The sequence below is a fragment of the Perca flavescens genome, chromosome 21 (genome assembly GCF_004354835.1).
Source record: "Perca flavescens isolate YP-PL-M2 chromosome 21, PFLA_1.0, whole genome shotgun sequence".
NCBI classification, from domain to species: domain Eukaryota; kingdom Metazoa; phylum Chordata; class Actinopteri; order Perciformes; family Percidae; genus Perca; species Perca flavescens.
Window position 1 is genome coordinate 446,069 of NC_041351.1, and position 17,086 is coordinate 463,154.

The following is a 17,086-nucleotide window of genomic DNA, read 5'->3' on the forward strand; positions in this document are numbered from 1 at the left end:
CCGGTAACATCAGGGGGATAAGGCATTATTACATTTTAAATTAAACAGCTGATTAATGTGCGCTTGTTGCCCCGTGTGCGCTGATGCCTCATCTGTTGACATTTCTGAATGCCTTCCTAGAGTTGCTTATAAAAAGCTTTCACACAAACACACGGACATGTGTCATTAGTATGATTAAATGAGATTTTAACTGTGTCGGGCTCGGGTCAGGCTCGGGTTGGGCTCAGGTCGGGCTCGGGTCGAGCTCGGGTCGGGCTCGGGTAGGGCTCGGGTCGGGCTCGGGTCGAGCTCGGGTCGGGCTCAGGTCGAGCTCGGGTCGAGCTCAGGTCAGGCTCGGGTCGGGCTCGGGTTGGGCTCGGGTTGGGCTCAGGTCGGGCTCGGGTCGGGCTCGGGTTGAGCTTGGGTCGGGCTCAGGTCAGGCTCGGGTTGGGCTCGGGTCAGGCTAGGGGCGAGCTCGGACATAAATATGTTAATGCCTGTCGAATGCGAGCCCTGGGACAGGAAAATGCAGCCCCAGGGAGTTAAGAGGCATCCAAATCTTCATTTGGCCTGGGAGATATCGGTCATTCAGGAACCGGGGACATATTAGCACCGTGTTTTAATACCCGACCCCGGCTCACAGTCAGTCATTTACTGAAGTGAAGGAAACAGCGTCAGTGTGTAAAAACAGAGTATGTTCTGTCTGGGGGCTGCTGCTGCTGTACCAGGCTGTGTCTGACTCTAACAGGGTCTTTTCATTGTGCTGTACCACTCTGTGTAGCTCAGTCAGGGTTTGTTTTCTCTTTTCTTCTTGTTCATGTTTATTATAATTCATTCATTCATCAGAGTCCATCGGGGGAACATTTGGTTGGAAATCAACTGTGGTTCCTAAGTTTATGTGGCCTTTTTTCTAGAGTAACAGCAGTGGGGACGTGTGGAAACCATCATCTCTACTCTGAGTTGATTGGCTCTTTATTAACCTGACTGCCATCTAAACATGCTTTTAAAAGCTGGAAATGAATGCTGTATGAATGTGTATTTATGTTTTGGTGGACTGTAGAAACTTCTGTATCTGTATCTAGCTTTTATCTAAAACCCTCTGGGGTCCAAGCCTTTTTATTTCCAACCTTTGTTTCCCCTGGTCTCCGTGTGTAATAATGCTTTCATAACCTCAACCCTGTTATGCACAATCAAGTTATATACGTCATTTCTTTCAGGAGAAACTTGGCTATCATGGTATGTATGCTGCAGGGATGGTTTTACAGACAAAGGAAAAACTCTAAGAAATGTATTGAAATCACAAAAGGACAATAATGAACAAGACTCTTGGCTTTTGAAAATTGTTTTCCTAAGTCTTGGCAATCAGGGGAAACATAAATAAAGACTGTAACTAACACAAATATAAAACTATTTGGATATGCTCTGAAAAGCCCAGTTCAGACCTAAAATGCAACAAGACAAAACCGCTGTGGAACACCAGAAGTCATTGTGGCTGAAATTATTTCTGGTGAAAGCTAACGGACCCTGGAGACACATGTGTACAGATGTGTGTAAACAGTGGTGTATGTACAGATGTGTGTAAACAGTGGTGTATGTACAGATGTGTGTAAACAGTGGTGTATGTACAGATGTGTGTAACCAGTGGTGTATGTAGTGATGTGTGTAACCAGTGGTGTATGTAGTGATGTGTGTAACCAGTGGTGTATATTGTGATGTGTGTAACCATTGGTCTATGTACAGATGTGTGTAACCAGTGGTGTATGTACAGATGTGTGTAACCAGTGGCGTATGTTGTGATGTGTGTAACCAGTGGTGTATGTTGTGATGTGTGTAACCAGTGGTGTATGTACAGATGTGTGTAACCAGTGCTATATGTAGTGATGTGTGTAACCAGTGGTGTATGTAGTGATGTGTGTAACCAGTGGTATATGTAGTGATGTGTGTAACCAGTGGTGTATGTAGTGATGTGTGTAACCAGTGGTGTATGTAGTGATGTGTGTAACCAGTGGTGTATGTACAGATGTGTGTAACCAGTGGTGTATGTAGTGATGTGTGTAACCAGTGGTGTATGTAGTGATGTGTGTAACCAGTAGTGTATGTACAGATGTGTGTAACCAGTGGTGTATGTAGTGATGTGTGTAACCAGTGGTATATGTAGTGATGTGTGTAACCAGTGGTGTATGTAGTGATGTGTGTAACCAGTGGTGTATGTAGTGATGTGTGTAACCAGTGGTATATGTAGTGATGTGTGTAACCAGTGGTGTATGTAGTGATGTGTGTAACCAGTGGTATATGTAGTGATGTGTGTAACCAGTGGTGTATGTAGTGATGTGTGTAACCAGTGGTGTATGTAGTGATGTGTGTAACCAGTGGTATATGTAGTGATGTGTGTAACCAGTGGTGTATGTAGTGATGTGTGTAACCAGTGGTGTATGTAGTGATGTGTGTAACCAGTGGTGTATGTACCGATGTGTGTAACCAGTGGTGTATGTACCGATGTGTGTAACCAGTGGTGTATGTACCGATGTGTGTAACCAGTGGTGTATGTAGTGATGTGTGTAACCAGTGGTGTGTGTCCAGATGTGTGTAACCAGTGGTGTATGTAGTGATGTGTGTAACCAGTGGTGTGTTTCCAGATGTGTGTAACCAGTGGTATATGTAGTGATGTGTGTAAGCAGTGTTGTATGTAGTGATGTGTGTAACCAGTGGTGTATGTACAGATGTGTATAACCAGTGGTGTATGTAGTGATGTGTGTAACCAGTGGTGTATGTAGTGATGTGTGTAACCAGTGGTATATGTAGTGATGTGTGTAACCAGTGGTGTATGTAGTGATGTGTGTAACCAGTGGTGTATGTAGTGATGTGTGTAACCAGTGGTATATGTAGTGATGTGTGTAAGCAGTGTTGTATGTAGTGATGTGTGTAACCAGTGGTGTATGTACAGATGTGTATAACCAGTGGTGTATGTAGTGATGTGTGTAACCAGTGGTGTATGTAGTGATGTGTGTAACCAGTGGTATATGTAGTGATGTGTGTAACCAGTGGTGTATGTAGTGATGTGTGTAACCAGTGGTGTATGTAGTGATGTGTGTAACCAGTGGTATATGTAGTGATGTGTGTAACCAGTGGTGTATGTAGTGATGTGTGTAACCAGTGGTGTATGTACAGATGTGTGTAACCAGTGGTGTATGTAGTGATGTGTGTAACCAGTGGTGTATGTAGTGATGTGTGTAACCAGTAGTGTATGTACAGATGTGTGTAACCAGTGGTGTATGTAGTGATGTGTGTAACCAGTGGTGTATGTAGTGATGTGTGTAACCAGTGGTGTATGTACCGATGTGTGTAACCAGTGGTGTATGTAGTGATGTGTGTAACCAGTGGTGTGTGTCCAGATGTGTGTAACCAGTGGTGTATGTAGTGATGTGTGTAACCAGTGGTGTGTTTCCAGATGTGTGTAACCAGTGGTATATGTAGTGATGTGTGTAAGCAGTGGTGTATGTAGTGATGTGTGTAACCAGTGGTGTATGTACAGATGTGTATAACCAGTGGTGTATGTAGTGATGTGTGTAACCAGTGGTGTATGTAGTGATGTGTGTAACCAGTGGTGTGTGTCCAGATGTGTGTTAACAGTGGTGTATGTAGTGATGTGTGTAACCAGCGGTGTGTTTCCAGATGTGTGTAACCAGTGGTATATGTAGTGATGTGTGTAACCAGTGGTGTATGTAGTGATGTATGTAAGCAGTGTTGTGTGTCCAGATGTGTGTAACCAGTGGTGTATGTAGTGATGTGTGTAACCAGTGGTGTATGTAGTGATGTGTGTAACCAGTGGTGTATGTAGTGATGTGTGTAACCAGTGGTGTATGTACAGATGTGTATAACCAGTGGTGTATGTAGTGATGTGTGTAACCAGTGGTGTATGTAGTGATGTGTGTAACCAGTGGTGTATGTAGTGATGTGTGTAACCAGTGGTGTATGTAGTGATGTGTGTAACCAGTGGTATATGTAGTGATGTGTGTAACCAATGGTGTATGTAGTGATGTGTGTAACCAGTGGTGTATGTAGTGATGTGTGTAACCAGTGGTGTATGTAATGATGTGTGTAACCATTGGTGTATGTAGTGATGTGTGTAACCAGTGGTGTATGTAGTGATGTGTGTAACCAGTGGTGTATGTAGTGATGTGTGTAACCAATGGTGTATGTAGTGATGTGTGTAACCAGTGGTGTGTTTCCAGATGTGTGTAACCAGTGGTGTATGTAGTGATGTGTGTAACCAGTGGTGTGTGTCCAGATGTGTGTAACCATTGGTGTATGTAGTGATGTGTGTAACCAATGGTGTATGTAGTGATGTGTGTAACCAGTGGTGTGTGTCCAGATGTGTGTAACCAGTGGTGTATGTGTGTATGAGTCGTACCAGCCGGCGGATCTCCCTCTCACAGTCTCTCTTGGTGCGGTTCAGCTCTTCCTGGTGCTGATGATGAGCAGATCGCAGCTCGGCTGCTCGGGCCTGGCAGGCCTGCTGAGCCGACGCCAGAGCCTCCTCAGCTGTTCTCCTCGCTCCTCGCAGCTCATGGGCCTCCTGCTGGAGGCGGCAACGCTCCGCCTCCCAGCTCCTCCTGGCCTCCTCCCCCTCCGCCAGCAGGGCACTCCGCACCTGGGGGGGGACAGACGGTCAGTTAATAACAGTCAGGTATTAACAGTCAGTTATTAACAGTCAGTTATAAACAGTCAGGTATTAACAGTCAGTTATAAACAGTCATGTATTAACAGTCAGGTATTAACAGTCAGTTATAAACAGTCATGTATTAACAGTCAGGTATTAACAGTCAGTTATTAACAGTCAGGTATTAACAGTCAGTTATTAACTGTCAGGTATTAACAGTCAGGTATAAACAGTCAGTTATTAACTGTCAGGTATTAACAGTCAGGTATTAACAGTCAGTTATAAACTGTCAGTTATAAACTGTCAGTTATTAACAGTCAGGTATTAACAGTCAGGTATTAAAAGTCAGCTATTAACAGTCAGTTAATAACAGTCAGATATTAACAGTCAGGTATTAACAGTCGGGTATTAACAGTCAGTTATAAACTGTCAGTTATAAACTGTCAGTTATAAACTGTCAGTTATTAACAGTCAGGTACTAACAGTCAGGTATTAACAGTCAGTTATAAACAGTCAGTTATTAACAACTGTCAGGTATTAACAGTCAGTTATGAACTGTCAGTTATAAACTGTCAGTTATTAACAGTCAGTTATTAACAGTCAGGTATGAACAGTCAGCTATTAACAGTCAGTTATTAACAGTCAGTTATTAACAGTCAGTTATTAACAGTCAGGTATTAACAGTCAGGTATTAACAGTCAGTTATTAACAGTCAGTTATTAACAGTCAGGTATTAACAGTCAGCTATTAACAGTCAGTTATTAACAGTCAGGTATTAACAGTCAGGTATTAAGTTATTAACAGTCAGTTATTAACAGTCAGGTATTAACAGTCAGTTATTAACAGTCAGTTATAAACAGTCAGGTATTAACAGTCAGGTATTAACAGTCAGTTATAAACTGTCAGTTATAAACTGTCAGTTATAAACAGTCAGGTATTAACAAGCAGATATTAACAGTCAGTTATAAACAGTCAGTTATAAACAGTCAGTTATAAACTGTCAGTTATAAACAGTCAGGTATTACCAGTCAGGTATTAACAGTCAGTTATAAACTGTCAGTTATTAACAGTCAGTTATAAACTGTCAGTTATTAACAGTCAGGTTATTAACAGTCAGGTATTAACAGTCAGTTATAAACTGTCAGTTATTAACAGTCAGGTATTAACAGTCAGGTATTAACAGTCAGGTATTAACAGTCAGTTATTAACAGTCAGGTATTAACAGTCAGTTATAAACTGTCAGTTATTAACAGTCAGGTATTAACAGTCAGGTATTAACAGTCAGTTATAAACTGTCAGTTATTAACAGTCAGGTATTAACAGTCAGTTATTAACAGTCAGTTATTAACAGTCAGTTATAAACAGTCAGTTATAAACAGTCATTTATTAACAGTCAGGTATTAAAAGCCAGTTATTAACAGTCAGTTATAAACTGTCAGTTATAAACTGTCAGTTATTAACAGTCAGGTATTAACAGTCAGTTATAAACTGTCAGTTATTAACAGTCAGTTATAAATTGTCAGTTATAAACAGTCAGTTATTAACAGTCAGTTATAAACAGTCAGTTATTAACAGTCAGTTATAAACAGTCAGTTATAAACAGTCAGTTATTAATAGTCAGTTATAAACTGTCAGTTATAAACAGTCAGTTATTAACAGTCAGTTATAAACAGTCAGTTATTAACAGTCAGTTATAAACAGTCAGTTATAAACAGTCAGTTATAAACAGTCAGTTATTAACAGTCAGGTATTAACAGTCAGTTATAAACAGTCAGTTATAAACAGTCAGTTATAAACAGTCAGTTATTAACAGTCAGGTATTAACAGTCAGTTATTAACAGTCAGTTATAAACAGTCAGTTATTAACAGTCAGGTATTAACAGTCAGTTATAAACAGTCAGTTATAAACAGTCAGTTATAAACAGTCAGTTATAAACAGTCAGTTATAAACAGTCAGTTATAAACAGTCAGTTATTAACAGTCAGTTATAAACAGTCAGTTATAAAACAGTCAGTTATAAACAGTCAGTTATAAACAGTCAGTTATTAACAGTCAGTTATTAACAGTCAGTTATAAACAGTCAGTTATAAACAGTCAGTTATTAACAGTCAGTTATTAACAGTCAGTTATAAACAGTCAGTTATAAACAGTCAGTTATTAACAGTCAGTTATTAACAGTCAGTTATTAACAGTCAGTTATAAACAGTCAGTTATAAACAGTCAGTTATTAACAGTCAGTTATTAACAGTCAGTTATAAACAGTCAGTTATTAACAGTCAGTTATAAACAGTCAGTTATTAACAGTCAGGTTATTAACAGTCAGTTATTAAACAGTCAGTTATAAACAGTCAGTTATTAACAGTCAGTTATTAACAGTCAGTTATTAAACAGTCAGTTATAAACAGTCAGTTATTAACAGTCAGGTATTAACAGTCAGTTATAAACAGTCAGTTATTAACAGTCAGTTAACAGTCAGTTATTAACAGTCAGTTATTAACAGTCAGTTATTAAAGTCAGTTATTAACAGTCAGTTATTAACAGTCAGTTATTAACAGTCAGTTATTAACAGTCAGTTATTAACAGTCAGTTATTAACAGTCAGTTATTAACAGTCAGTTATTAACAGTATTAACAGTTATTAACAGTCAGTTATAAACAGTCAGTTATTAACAGTCAGTTATTAACAGTCAGTTATAAACAGTCAGTTATTAACAGTCAGTTATTAACAGTCAGTTATTAAAGTCAGTCAGTTATTAACAGTCAGTTATAAACAGTCAGTTATTAACAGTCAGTTATTAACAGTCAGTTATTAACAGTCAGTTATTAACAGTCAGTTATTAACAGTCAGTTATTAACAGTCAGTTATTAACAGTCAGTTATTAACAGTCAGTTATAAACAGTCAGTTATTAACAGTCAGTTATTAACAGTCAGTTATTAACAGTCAGTTATAAACAGTCAGTTATTAACAGTCAGTTATAAACAGTCAGTTATAAACAGTCAGTTATTAAAAGTCAGTTATTAACAGTCAGGTATTAACAGTCAGTTATTAACAGTCAGTTATTAACAGTCAGTTATAAACAGTCAGTTATTAACAGTCAGTTATAAACAGTCAGTTATTAACAGTCAGGTATTAACAGTCAGTTATAAACAGTCAGTTATTAACAGTCAGTTATAAAACAGTCAGTTATTAACAGTCAGTTATTAACAGTCAGTTATTAACAGTCAGTTATTAACAGTCAGTTATTAACAGTCAGTTATAAACAGTCAGTTATTAACAGTCAGTTATTAACAGTATTAACAGTCAGTTATAAACAGTCAGTTATAACAGTAATAAAGTCAGTTATTAACAGTCAGTTATTAACAGTCAGTTATTAACAGTCAGTTATAAACAGTCAGTTATTAACAGTCAGGTATTAACAGTCAGTTATAAACAGTCAGTTATTAACAGTCAGGTATTAACAGTCAGTTATAAACAGTCAGTTATAAACAGTCAGTTATTAACAGTCAGGTATTAACAGTCAGTTATTAACAGTCAGTTATTAACAGTCAGTTATAAACAGTCAGTTATAAACAGTCAGTTATAAACAGTCAGTTATTAACAGTCAGGTATTAACAGTCAGTTATAAACAGTCAGTTATAAACAGTCAGTTATTAACAGTCAGGTATTAACAGTCAGTTATAAACAGTCAGTTATTAACAGTCAGGTATTAACAGTCAGTTATAAACAGTCAGTTATTAACAGTCAGTTATAAACAGTCAGTTATTAACAGTCAGTTATTAACAGTCAGTTATAAACAGTCAGTTATTAACAGTCAGTTATTAACAGTCAGTTATTAACAGTCAGTTATTAACAGTCAGGTATTAACAGTCAGTTATAAACAGTCAGTTATTAACAGTCAGTTATTAACAGTCAGTTATTAACAGTCAGTTATTAACAGTCAGTTATTAACAGTCAGTTATTAACAGTCAGTTATAAACAGTCAGTTATTAACAGTCAGTTATTAACAGTCAGTTATAAACAGTCAGTTATTAACAGTCAGGTATTAACAGTCAGTTATTAACAGTCAGGTATTAACAGTCAGTTATAAACAGTCAGTTTAACAGTCAGTTATAAACAGTCAGTTATTAACAGTCAGGTATTAACAGTCCGTTATAAACAGTCAGTTATTAACAGTCAGGTATTAACAGTCAGTTATAAACAGTCAGTTATAAACTGTCAGTTATTAACAGTCAGGTATTAACAGTCAGTTATTAACAGTCAGTTATTAACAGTCAGTTATAAACAGTCAGTTATTAACAGTCAGTTATAAACAGTCAGTTATTAACAGTCAGGTATTAACAGTCAGTTATAAACAGTCAGTTATTAACAGTCAGTTATTAACAGTCAGTTATAAACAGTCAGTTATTAACAGTCAGTTATTAACAGTCAGTTATTAACAGTCAGTTATAAACAGTCAGTTATAAACAGTCAGTTATAAACAGTCAGTTATTAACAGTCAGTTATTAACAGTCAGTTATTAACAGTCAGTTATTAACAGTCAGGTATTAACAGTCAGTTATAAACAGTCAGTTATTAACAGTCAGTTATTAACAGTCAGGTATTAACAGTCAGTTATAAACAGTCAGTTATTAACAGTCAGGTATTAACAGTCAGTTATAAACAGTCAGGTATTAACAGTCAGTTATAAACAGTCAGTTATTAACAGTCAGGTATTAACAGTCAGTTATAAACAGTCAGTTATTCTCGTTTGGCTCTCTGTGAAGGCGGTCACATTTTCTCCCAGTCAGTGCCTCGGGTGCTCTCGGGGAACCTGACTGCCCTGCTTTGCTCTCTCTCTAGTCTTTGCCTCTGTGTACTTCTAGAGCTGCACTGCTCCTAAACTACGAATTATGGATTTGATCAACTGGTCTCTCAGCGCAATTGACACCATCCTCTCGACGAGAAGCTCGGGTTCGGGGGAACCTGACTGCCCTGCCGGGACCTTCGCAGCTGGCTACACGATGGACGCGTGGGAGAGGTGGCGGGTCGTGTGTCTGGCGGTTCTTTCCGTGGAGGACATTGAAGATATCTACCTTTTCGGAACCATGATAACAGGTCTTTTGCTGATTGGCTCAGGCACTGCCCTGGTTTATCGAGAAATTAAGAAGAGGACGGGAACCGAGCAAAATACCAGGCTGCCCGTCATGGTTGAAGCCGTGGGCAGAGCTGTCGGAACTCAAATTGTGACTTTGACCACCATGAGCCACTAATTGGATACTATGATCACCACGGGCCAAAAATTGGATACCATCTTGGAGAGACTGTCAGCTCTGGATAGGCTGGACAACATCTTGGGGAAACTCACGGTTTTGGCAAGGAAATTTGATCGATACGGAGACCAGAGGGGACATTTCAGAGAATTTGAGAGTGACTAACTGCGGCTCCTGGCCCTAAGACAAAACAAATTCCAATCTTATCTTTTTCGGCTCCCTGAACCAGCGCTGGCCTTGGCCGAGGCCGGTGTTGAATAGTCACCTCCCCCTGGAGCACTGCAGCGAGGCACACTCTTGCGTTCCCTACCCGATTCCCACAGACACCTGTTGATTGTTGACTCGGACTGGGTCCTGTTTCAAGGCTGACTCCATGGCAACCGGCTGTGTATCGCAATGACAATCGTGCAGATTGAGAAAACCAGATAACGGGGGCCAGACGTAGCTTGACTACTCAGGCCTACATACACACGAACTCTTACATATATACAGATATGCAATCACCCTCCACACCCAATCCAGCGCCTTCACCGCTTCTACCCCCAGAGAGGCGGGCGGGTCTGTGACCAGCGCCTTTGTTTGGCTGCAGGACCAGATGTCTGCTTGCCTGTGCTGGACTACCTGCACCCCAACACCCCCCCTACCCCATGCCCCCCAAGGCTCCCCTCACCCATTGCTTGTCTTGTGTGCCCTTGTACTGGTTATGTGCTTATGTTGCTGAGGGTTTTTTTCCTGTTCCTACACTGTGCTCCTAGTGGGGGCATAGTCTGGGAGTTGCCTTTTTCTCCTCGTCTCTCCTCATGTCATGCTGTATTTTCTTTACCCGATGTATGTTTGTATGTACCTTGTAAAGCGCTTTGTTGGTTTCTTATCTGTGAAATGCGCTCTATAAATAAAATTGGATTGGATTGGAGTTATAACCAGTCAGAAACGGTCAGGTCTGGAGAACACATCGGAAAATGGATTGATGTACTGGAAAACAGTCAGTCAGACAGACAGGTAGACAGACAGACAGACAGGTAGACAGACAGACAGACAGGTAGACAGGTAGGTAGACAGACAGGTAGAAAGACAGACGGACGGACAGACAGTCAGACAGACAGGTAGACAGGTTGACAGGTAGACAGACAGGTAGAAAGACAGACAGACAGGTAGACATGTACCTTGTCTGTGGATCCGTCCCTCAGCGTTAGCACCAGTCCGTTTAGACGCTGAATCTCTCCGTCTTTGATCTTGATGACTCTCATTAGCTCCATCTCGTGTTGCCGTAGTAACGTCTCCCTGGTAACGGCCAGCTCCTTTTGCTTCTCCTCATGGAGTTTGGTCTTCAGCTCCGTCACGGCGACAGTCGCCCGGTGATGCTCCGCCTTCACCTCCTGACTCTTCTCTCTCTCCAGACGGCTGACCTGGGCAGAGACAGACTCACATGGTTGGTTTGGTTTTAACTGAACCCTTTGGTTTGGTCTGATGGTCTGGAGAGTTTAAGCTGATAGTCTGGTTGGTTTGGTCTGATAGTCTTGTTGGTTTGGTCCGATAGTCTGGTTGGTTTGGTCTGATATTCTGGTTGGTCTGATAGTCTGGTTGGTTGGTCTGATAGTCTGGTTGGTTTGGTCTGATAGTCTGGTTGGTTTGGTCTGATAGTCTGGTTGGTTTGGTCTGATAGTCTGGTTGGTGTGATAGTCTGGTTGGTTTGGTCTGATAGTCTGGTTGGTTTGGTCTGATAGTCTGGTTGGTGTGATAGTCTGGTTGGTTTGGTCTGATAGTCTGGTTGGTTTGGTCTGATAGTCTGGTTGGTCTGATAGTCTGGTTGGTTTGGTCTGATAGTCTGGTTGGTTTGGTCTGATAGTCTGGTTGGTTTGGTCTGATAGTCTGGTTGGTCTGATAGTCTGGTTGGTTTGGTCTGATAGTCTGGTTGGTTTGGTCTGATAGTCTGGTTGGTCTGATAGTCTGGTTGGTTTGGTCTGATAGTCTGGTTGGTTTGGTCTGATAGTCTGGTTGGTCTGATAGTCTGGTTGGTTTGGTCTGATAGTCTGGTTTGTTTGGTCTGATAGTCTGGTTGGTTGGGTCTGATAGTAAATGTAAATGGACTGTTCTTATATAGCGCTTTTCTAGTCTCAACGACTACTCAAAGCGCTCTAACAATGTACAGGAACCATTCACCATTCACACACATTCATACACTGTGGCCGAGGCTGCCGTACAAGGTGCCACCTGCTCATCATTTAATCCGTCACACACATTTACACTCCGATGCCAGTCTGGTTGGTTGGGTCTGATAGTCTGGTTGGTTTGGTCTGATAGTCTGGTTGGTTTGGTCTGATAGTGTGGTTGGTCTGATAGTCTGGTTGGTTTGGTCTGATAGTCTGGTTGGTCTGATAGTCTGCAGTGTTTGCTCTGATAGTCTGGTTGGTCTGATAGTCTGGTTGGTCTGATAGTCTGGAGTGGTTGGTCTGATAGTCTGGTTTTTCTGATAGTCTGGAGTGTTTGGTCTGATAGTCTGGTTGGTCTGATAGTCTGGAGTGTTTGGTCTGATAGTCTGCAGTGTTTGGTCTGATAGTCTGGTTGGTTGGTTTGGTCTGATAGTCTGGTTGGTCTGATAGTCTGGAGTGTTTGGTCTGATAGTCTGGTTGGTCTGATAGTCTGGAGTGTTTGGTCTGATAGTCTGGTTGGTCTGATAGTCTGGTTGGTTGGTTTGGTCTGATAGTCTGGTTGGTCTGATAGTCTGGTTGGTCTGATAGTCTGCAGTGTTTGGTCTGATAGTCTGGTTGGTCTGATAGTCTGGCTGGTCTGGGGCGGTGTGAAAGCTCATTAAACTCTGATGTGGAACAAACTAAAGAACTCTAATCCGACTGAAAACAGGGGTCTTCACGGAGTTCAGTTGACTTTTGATTAGAAGGATCTGACCCAACTACAGGAAGTGAACCAAAACATTACAAACAAGACATTATTTCTGAAATCAGAAGTCTTGGCCAGTTTCACTCAGATATTCTTTCTAACACACCAGTGAACATTTCAACCGTGTGGCATTTGTTCACAGTGTTTGCTGTTGGACAAAGTGCAGTGTGAACTCTAACACAACCAAATGAAAAAATGCAGCAATGCTGCAACTTTAGCCCAATCTCACCTAATCTACAGAACTACAGGTGTGAAATCACCCTAAAAGAGATCCCAGCAGGTCCCTGGGGTTTTTAGTCCTTACCTTGTTCTTCTCATGTTGTAGTTCTATCTGGATGTCAGTCAGTTTGGCTCTTAGCTCTTCATTTGCTGCTTGAAGCGTTGCCATGGCGTCAGGTCGCTCCCCCTTGCCTCGCCACGCTGCTCCTCTCTTTGACATCACCACCAGCTGCAGGCTCCGCCCCCCCAATAAGTTGCCCGTCAACCTGAAGATGGACTACATCTGGACCTGTCGACACAGAAGCAGTGTAGAAACCGTTCCATATAACAGAAGTAGTTCCCTATATAGAGTGTTCGCCATTTTGTAATGGTGTTCAATTCTTAATTGGTTAATTTCATTCACTATATAGTCCACTATGATATACCCATAATGCACAGCTAATCTGAGAGTACATACAATGTAGCCTACATCTTCCTCCCGTGTCCCACAATGCAACACAGTGGTGTTCTCCCAGAGGCAGGATGGAAAAATTGACTAGTCTTTGGTGTATAAATGTAAGTCGTTTTAGTATTTCAATTTTCCATGTTTGACATGTTAGAGACCGAGCTTTTGTATGTTTCTGTTGTAGCACGTATTACAAGTAGTTTTTTCGTTCGTTTATGTCATGCTGGACCCGCTTCCATCAGAAATTACCCGAGCATCTACCTACACAAAGTGTGTCTGAAATCTGGCTTGGTCATTCACTATATAGTTCACTATTTAATAAACACTATATAGTTCACTATTTAAAAAAACACCATATAGTTCACTATTTAGTAAACACTATATAGTTCACTATTTAAAAAACACTATATATTTCACTATTTAAAAAACACTATATAGTTCACTATTTAAAAAACACTATATAGTTCACTATTTAAAAAACACTATAGAGGGGATAGTGAGTAATGAGGGAACAGTTTATAATGCAGCTAGAGACACGCAGAAACACATCTATCAGCCAGTGTCACTCTGACCTTTACCGGTAGGGTCCGGTTAGCTTAAATCTTTTTCGTTAACATCACAGTGAGTTTACCTGCACGTTAAACACCAGATTATATTTAATTTTATAAATCAGAGTTCTCACTCAATGTGTGATGCAGAGAGACGATAAAAGCAGATGGAAAAGTCACAGTAGTTATGTTCACATTTAAGATGTGTTGATTGATTCATGAGGTCAGACTCATGAAATGAGTAACATTCAAGAAAACATTCACCTTACAGGTGTCTAACTGTTAACTAGTAAAGATGACAAGGCAGCAAAAGATCTTTTCATTTTATAGTCAAAGTGGTTATAATGTTTACGTAACAGCAGTGGAGAGTTGTGCAAACCGCCATCTCTGCTGTTGAGTCGATTGGATCTTTATTAACCTAACTAACATCTAAATATGCTTTTAAAAGTTTGAAATCATTGTATTTGAACCACAAAGCTTTGTACCTGCTGTGAGAAGGTTGATTTGTGAATTGCTGAGCTCCACTCAGTCAGGATGAACATTACAGCTTTTGCTTTTATCTAAAGCCATCTGGGGTCTACACCAGTTTTATATCCAATCTTTGGTTTGCTTAGTTCCACGTTGTTTCAAGGCAGCAAAACACTCTTTCATTCATAGTTAAAGTTGACTAAAGTATGTAAACTTGCCACCGTAGGAGTAGTTACCTTCAAGCCACAACTTAACCCTCATGGGTGCACTCTGGTACCTAAACAAATAACCCTAAAGCCCTGCAGGTTACATTATCAGTACTAGTTTCTGTATCAGAAGTACCTGCACGAGTAGTTTGTGGTTGTTCTGCAGCACACACACACACACACACACACACACACACACACACACACACACACTGAAACTAATCCTGTGTGAAGCATTGCTGCCACGTCAACACACACACACACACACACACACACACACACAAACACACACATACACACAAACAAACACACACACACACACACACACACACACAAACACAAACACAAACACACACACACACACACACAGACACAAACACTAACACTGACAGTGCAGGCCTAACTGAACACTTGAAAAGACAAATCACTCACCGTCCAATAGGAAGCCTCGGACACTGCATTGCTGAGTGTGTGTGTGTGTGTGTGTGTGTGTGTGTGTGTGTCAGTAGTTTAACATGCTCAGTAGCTAGCTTCACTGCAGCTCACTGTGAGTGTTTCCTGCCAGCATCAGCTCCCCTCCACCGGTCTTTCTGTCTTTCTCTCTGTCTGTGTCTCCCTGTCTGTCTCTCTGTCTGTGTTAGCAGTTAGCTGCAGTTAGCTGCAGTTAGCTGCTGTCAGTGTGTGTGTTTGTGTGTCGGTGCTGTTAGCATCTCTGCAGCCTCTGCTGGCGTCCTCCTCCTCCTCCCAGCATCCTTCAGTGTGACTCAGAGCTGAACCAGTCTGTCTTCTCTGTCTCCCTCTGCTGGACACTCACCATCATCACATCTCTGTCTCTGCTGGACACTCACCATCATCACATCTCTGTCTCCCTCTGCTGGACACTCACCATCATCACATCTCTGTCTCCCTCTGCTGGACACTCACCATCATCACATCTCTGTCTCTGCTGGACACTCACCATCATCACATCTCTGTCTCCCTCTGCTGGACACTCACCATCATCACATCTCTGTCTCCCTCTGCTGGACACTCACCATCATCACATCTCTGTCTCTGCTGGACACTCACCATCATCACATCTCTGTCTCCCTCTGCTGGACACTCACCATCATCACATCTCTGTCTCTGCTGGACACTCACCATCATCACATCTCTGTCTCCCTCTGCTGGACACTCACCATCATCACATAGCCTCAGTAGAAGAATTTCCGTGGTACAACTGCTCTGAAAACTTGACAGGTTTCCAGATTTCTGGAGGCAGTCTGCTGTTCCATGTTCTTTTAAGTATTTCAGACACGTTTACTTTTTAATAAAATATAAAAGAATGTCATGGATCAAATTTACTCTGTTAAGCAGATTGATTCAGATTAAGTCCTGATAAGTTTGATGTTAAATGTTTGGACTGCAGTGACACAAAGATATGTTTTTTTTTTAACCTTCATTTTATGTATGTATGTCGATTGAGAACAACTCATTTTATTATCACATTCTGATCTGATCTGATCACATTCATACTGGAATCTGCCCAGTGTCAAGAGTTTTCAGAGTTTAGTAAATTGAAACAAATGAGACAGACTGAGACTAAAACCAAGTTGGGTTTTTGTATTTTATTAAAAACATATATATATTTGCAAATATAAGACCAACATGATTTCACAAAAGGCCGCAGCCCAATGTGGAGTCAGTTTCTCAAATGAGTGAACAGAAACACCAGGCTTATATACATCTTCAGAGTGACAACACACACACACTAGGATTAGTATGACGCTACAAATTTGACAAGCAATCTGATACACATGAAGACAATCAGAGAAATACAAGAGACATCTTGGAGTCATCTCACCTCCTCCTCCCTGTATGACTTTCACCCCCCAGTTACATCTGAACTGGCATGGGAAAACTAGAAATAGTTTTAGGGTGACCTTGTACCTTTATCGGTTCAGGCTAACCGTGCTCACATGATGTTCCAGACTGGATGTCTCACAAAGTTAGAATCAAAATCTACATGTGGGAAATAAGATAGACTCTTTAAGCATTTGTGAGAGAATTAAAGTAGAAATAAAACATAAAAATATAAGGAATTATGCTTAAATGTAATTTTTCCCATTACACAACCACAGTCTGATCTGATCACATTCATACTGGAATCTGCCCAGTACAACCACAGTCTGATCTGATCACATTCATACTGGAATCTGCCCAGTACAACCACAGTCTGATCTGATCACATTCATACTGGAATCTGCCCAGCACAACCACAGTCTGATCTGATCACATTCATACTGGAATCTGCCCAGTACAACCACAGTCTGATCTGCTGCCACTGAGCAGCTCCACTGGAGCGGTTGGGGTTAAGGGCCATGGGAGGAGGGGACAAGCACTTTCACTTTTCTGTCATTTTTCCTGTTTGGGGATT

At 40.8% G+C, this 17,086-nt stretch overlaps 1 protein-coding gene across 1 annotated transcript in view; it reads right to left on the minus strand.

The window, feature by feature from the left end:
* jakmip3 (Janus kinase and microtubule interacting protein 3) overlaps positions 1 to 13,223 on the minus strand; it is a 42,188-nt gene extending 28,965 nt beyond the window's left edge. The window contains exons 1-3 of the mRNA XM_028568472.1: positions 13,089 to 13,223; positions 11,053 to 11,295; positions 4,391 to 4,630 (exon numbers count right to left, since the gene is read on the minus strand). Coding sequence (XP_028424273.1) covers positions 4,391 to 4,630; positions 11,053 to 11,295; positions 13,089 to 13,223 — 618 coding nt within the window. The remainder of the gene's footprint in view (positions 1 to 4,390; positions 4,631 to 11,052; positions 11,296 to 13,088) is intronic.
* Positions 13,224 to 17,086: the final 3,863 nt, after the last annotated feature.